The following is a 4,978-nucleotide window of genomic DNA, read 5'->3' on the forward strand; positions in this document are numbered from 1 at the left end:
AGATGCAACCCTTTTGTTGATCAATGAAAATGTCGTTTTCTGGCAGAAAAAAGGATGTCTCCTAGGGATGGTCCGGTAGAATGAAATGGATCAAAAGGGAATGGGCTTGATAGGATTTCCAAGCCGAATGCAAAAACTAGAGTGGGCCAAGATTAATTTCTAGTTAGACTAATCCACGGGGATTGGGTCACCATCCCAGCCAGGATGGGTACAGGGGGCTAATGGGCTGAGTACCAACCTGGATGGCCCCGCCATTTTAGAATTATTCACAATTACCGGTACCCAAACAAAATACTCCGTACACAATAACACAGGTGAATCTTCTAAATTCAAACAATAACACAGGTGAATCGGTGATTTAGACTGGAAGCGTCACGGGTTTCAAAAAGCACAACCAATGAATATAACTCGCTGATGGTTTGCGTTCAAAAAAGAAAATTCCCTGATGGTTGTTTCGTCAAGAAAAAAACATGACCATTCGAGAGATTACTTGGAAACGTGACTGGTTTGAAAGGGCGCAGGCTCAACAAATTGAGCCCTTTTCCTGTTGTGAACATGCCAAATTCGGATGTATATTCTTTCAAAAAACCCGGATGCATATAAGGCACAAATTCGGGTGACTAAAAAAAAGAGGGATAAAATTGACAATCAGTTATACATCCAAACACTCTTTTTTTTGGAGAACACATCCAAACACTTCAAAAATGATTGAAAATTTCTAGACAGGGTCTTGTTCGAATACATGGACTACCCTCTTTAGCCTAAGACCCTCAATATCAATTTCTAAGGCTCTACTCAATTTTACACACATGGATAAATCACGGAACTAATTAAAGATAAATTCTGCTGCTAGCTGCTTCCTCGTCGACCGGCCTGCAACACACATGCCCAAATCGAACGGTGGTCTCATTTTAGAGATTACGAGTCAAAGCTGATCTCCATCTCGTCCTCGTCAACCATGAGGAAATGCGACCCTCTATCAATCACCTTGGTGCCATCCACAGTCGTCCTGCTGAAATGCTCGCAAGGGCTGATGTCAAAGCTGACGCTGGCCTTCTCCCCGGCCCTGAGATCCTGGCTCCGGAAGCCCACGAGCTGGCTCGCGGGCCGGCCCTCCGTGGCGGTCGGCCACCGGAGGAACAGGAGCACCGACTGCTTCCCGTCCATCGGCCCATGGTTCTCCACCTCAACCACCGCCGGAAACTTAAGCCTTTCGCACACCTCGCCCCCAATCTCCTCCACAAGGTAATACCTACTCGCGCCGCAATCCACGGCCGCCGCCGCGAGCAGCTCCGTGTTTGGCGCTCTGTTGTTGCTGCTGCTGTTGCGGACGAGCTGGCGGGAGAATTTGGAGTAGCTGAGCCCGTAGCCGAACTTGTAGACGGCGTTGCCCTTGTAGAATCTGTAGCTCCGGCCGGGGTAGCCGGTGGCCGGGTCGGCGCGCATCCTCATGTCGTCCATGGGCACCTTCGTGTACTCCTCCGGGTACCACGTCACCGGCAGCCGGCCGCTGGGGTTGTGCTCCCCGAAGAGGACTTTCGCGATGGCGAGCCCGCCGGCCTGGCCCGGGTACCCGGCCCAGAGGATGGCCCCGATCTTGGGGTTGAATTTCGCGAACGTGATGTCCACTGGGCCGCCGGTGAGAAGGACCAGGATTATGGGCCGTTTCGCGGCTGCGGCCACGGCCGTGATGAGGCTTTCTTGTTTCCCCGGGAGGAGCAGGCTTGTTCTGTCCAGGCCTTCTTGCTCCTGCTTCTGGCTCAGGCCCATGAAGAGGATCGTGTAGTCCGAGGTCGCTGCGAGCCCGGAGGCCTGGTAAGTATCGGCGACGTTGCAGGCGGCCGAGTCGCAGCCGGGGACGAAGCGGACGTTCTTGGAGTAGAACTTCTGGAGCGCCTGCAATGGCGTGGTGGTCTCGCAGGGCGGGCCGAAGTAGTTCCCGAGGAGCGCGCCGGGCTCGTTGGCGTTGGGCCCGATGACGGCGAAGGAGGCCGAAGCCGCCGTGGGCCGGCTGAGCGGGAGCGTGGCGGCGTCGTTCTTGAGGAGCACGATGCCGTTCTGGGCCGCTTCCAGGGCCAGATCCTTGTGGGCTGGCGAGCACACGTCCTGGGCTCCGAGGCGCCCGTAGAGCGGGCTCTGAAGCGGGTCGCCGTCGAAGTGGCCCAGACGCATCCGGATGGCGAAGAGGTTCCGCAGGGCCTTGTCCACGTCCTGCTCACTCATCTTCCGCTGCTGCAGCGCCGCCATGCCGTGCACCTGGCTGAAGTTGCCGCAATTCATGTCCAGCCCTGAAATCAAATCAAGTTGCAACGTTTTTGAATCAATAAACTCTTCATCCCGTCTTGTCAAATCCAATTGAAACAGTCCTGTTTTGCTCAGTTCGGGGCTTGCTTTTCCTGTCAACAAGTGTCTAGCCTATGTGCTTACCGGCCTTGATGGCTGCTGCAACCGCATCTTCTGGTGTGCCCGAATAACGTGTACCGTACAATAGAGCCACTGCATCACAATCTGAAGAAATGTACCTGCATATACGTACGTACGGAGGCCATGCTTTAAAATTGAGCCGTTAATTAGGTGAAATCCAATGGCTAAGACTACTACTATTACAGGTTCAGAAGTAAGATAGTGGCTAAGTAATCCACGGTGTCCATATATAGACTTTGACTATATATAAAAGGAAATAAACAATATCATTAAATCATATCTCTAAATTACTAAGGAAATGTTTGCTGAAAATGTTAAAGCTATTTTTACATCCCTAAAAAGAAAAGAAACACTTGGACAGACAAATGATAAGGTACGACATCTCTAAATTACTATTGTTCATCCTTGTTGGCTTGGACAGCTGACTACCATTTTTACATCCCTAAAAAGGGAAAAAAAACTTGGACAGACAAATGATAAGATACGACATTGATTTGTTACTTTAGCAACTTGCCATCAACATATACCATGAATGAATTTGTACATTAGAACATCTGCGTAGATTGAAAACACAAGTCTTTTTCATCTAGACAGTACAGGTATAGAGTATACGCGTACCCGTTCATTCCCCATTCTCCCTTGATGGTTTTCGTGAGGAGGCCAGAGTCGGCGCAGGCAGGGATGCCATTGACGCTAGTATAGGCACACATAACGCAGGTTGCCTTCCCTTCCACCACGCAGCTCTTGAACGGCGGATTGAACGTTTCCTCCAGATCTTGGGCCGTCACCTACACATACAAATCAATGGATCCAATATTAGGCCCGTCAGACACACGCTCGGCCTATATACCTTTCCCTGCAATCAAACAACAAACAAGCTCACCTTGGCGTTGAAATTGTAGCGTCCAATCCGGTTCCAGTCGTCGAGATCGTACGCCGTGGCATGCTTGCAGCACGCCGAGGTCTGCAGCGTCGTCGTGGAGGTTCCCTGAAGTCCCCTGACGAAGGCCACGGCATACTTGCTCGCCGTGGCCGGGTCCTCGCCAGGGGTCTCCTGACCGCGACCCCACCGAGGGTCGCGGTATATGTTCACGTTGGGGGACCAGATGGTCAGCCCGTCCGCTTGGCCCAGGTTGAACATCGCCCTGGCCTCCGTCCCGATCGCCTATATATACATATATACATTAATTGGCAGGCAATTTAGACTAGGCCGGTATATATTTGCAGTACAGAAATACGTACAGTATGTAGGTACAGGTACAGGAATGCGTATATATACCTGTCCGATGCGGTACCAGATGGAGTCGTCGAAGGAGGCGGTGGTGAGGAGGACCTGGGGGAAGGTGGTGACGCCGCGGACGGCGCCGTTGAAGTGCATGCCGTGGCCCCACATGGAGACGCCGTGGAGGCCCTCGGACCACCAGTTGTAGCCTGGGACGCCGAACCTGGGCACCCCGGGCGCCTGGTCGCCCAGCTGCGAGACCTTCTCCTCCAGCGTCAGCTTCGCCACCAGGTCCGCCGCCCGCTGCTCCGCGGGAAGCGCCCTGTTGCAGAACGCGTACTGGGCCTGCTGCGGCGGCCCGCACGAGAACGCCGGCCCACCGCCCAACACCACTGACGGCACCAGCATCAGTAGCGCCGTCCCCATGACGCCCGCGTGGTAAGAGAAGAAGGCCGCGCGGCGGTCCATGGCGAGTTCTCGGCCGGGGAACAGAGGAGGGAGAAGGCGACGATGGTGTACCGTGTACGTTGAAGGCGCAAGGGCGGTTCTCCTTTTATAGGCGTTTTTTCCTTTGGCTGAGGTCAGGCTGCCCCGTGTTCGAATAGGATGTAAATGTTTCTATTTTTTGGAAGGAAATAGGATGTGAATGTAAATTAATCCGTTGGTGGTTAAATGGCAGGGTTGGATTTCACCGTATCCTTCTTCCCATCAATGCTTTTTAACAATCGACCATTTTTGACTAGGTGCTACTATATATGCGCGATGATAAGATGCATGTGCGCAATGAGGATGAAAATCTTCCAAGATATGTATACAGTCTGATATATCTTTGGATATCGACGTAAATTCCTGATTTTGATTAAATAATACTTCCTCCGTTCCTAAATACTTGTCGTTGTTTTAGTGCAAATTTGAACTAAAACAACGACAAGTATTTAGATGCATGTGCGCAACGAGGATGAAAATCTTCCAAGATATACACAGTATTTTTGGATATCGGTGTAAATTCGTGCTCTTGATTTAATGTATATAGTAGGATTAGTTATACGTTGTTGTTCCCAATATATACCCCGCATCCCCTTTCTTTAATACGATAATATGCACCTAGTATACGCTCCCTAATATACATCTGTGCATTGATAATATTAACATCCATGCTACAGTCTGGTAAATTTTGGATATCTGCATAAATTTGTGCTCTCGATTAAGTACTTCCTCCGTCTAACAAAAGATGTCTCAAGTTTGTTAAAATTTGGATGTATCTAGACGTGATTTAGTGTATAGATGCATTCAAATTTAGTCAAAGTTGAAACATCCTTTGTTGGACGGAGG

At 50.7% G+C, this 4,978-nt stretch overlaps 1 protein-coding gene across 1 annotated transcript; it reads right to left on the reverse strand.

The window, feature by feature from the left end:
- Positions 1 to 621: 621 nt before the first annotated feature.
- On the reverse strand, positions 622 to 4,149 carry LOC100834047 (probable beta-D-xylosidase 7). Its single transcript, XM_003577392.3, has 5 exons — positions 3,704 to 4,149; positions 3,308 to 3,589; positions 3,043 to 3,212; positions 2,428 to 2,522; positions 622 to 2,288 (listed from the first exon to the last, which is right to left on the reverse strand). Exons 1-5 carry the CDS (start codon positions 4,112 to 4,114, stop codon positions 919 to 921), a joined length of 2,328 nt encoding a protein of 775 aa, XP_003577440.3. The 5' UTR covers positions 4,115 to 4,149; the 3' UTR covers positions 622 to 918.
- Between the last annotated feature and the right edge of the window lie 829 nt (positions 4,150 to 4,978).

This window comes from Brachypodium distachyon, chromosome 4 (genome assembly GCF_000005505.3).
Source record: "Brachypodium distachyon strain Bd21 chromosome 4, Brachypodium_distachyon_v3.0, whole genome shotgun sequence".
Classification (NCBI taxonomy): domain Eukaryota; kingdom Viridiplantae; phylum Streptophyta; class Magnoliopsida; order Poales; family Poaceae; genus Brachypodium; species Brachypodium distachyon.

Excerpts from the sequence above, each read along its gene's own strand:
- LOC100834047 (XM_003577392.3), bottom strand. The coding sequence starts at position 4,114 with ATGGACCGCCGCGCGGCCTTCTTCTCTTACCACGCGGGCGTCATGGGG. Across the intron at positions 3,213-3,307 it reads GCTACAATTTCAACGCCAAG|GTGACGGCCCAAGATCTGGA; the intron begins GTGAGCTTGTTT and ends TTGTATGTGTAG. Across the intron at positions 2,523-3,042 it reads GGAGAATGGGGAATGAACGG|GTACATTTCTTCAGATTGTG; the intron begins GTACGCGTATAC and ends ACGTATATGCAG.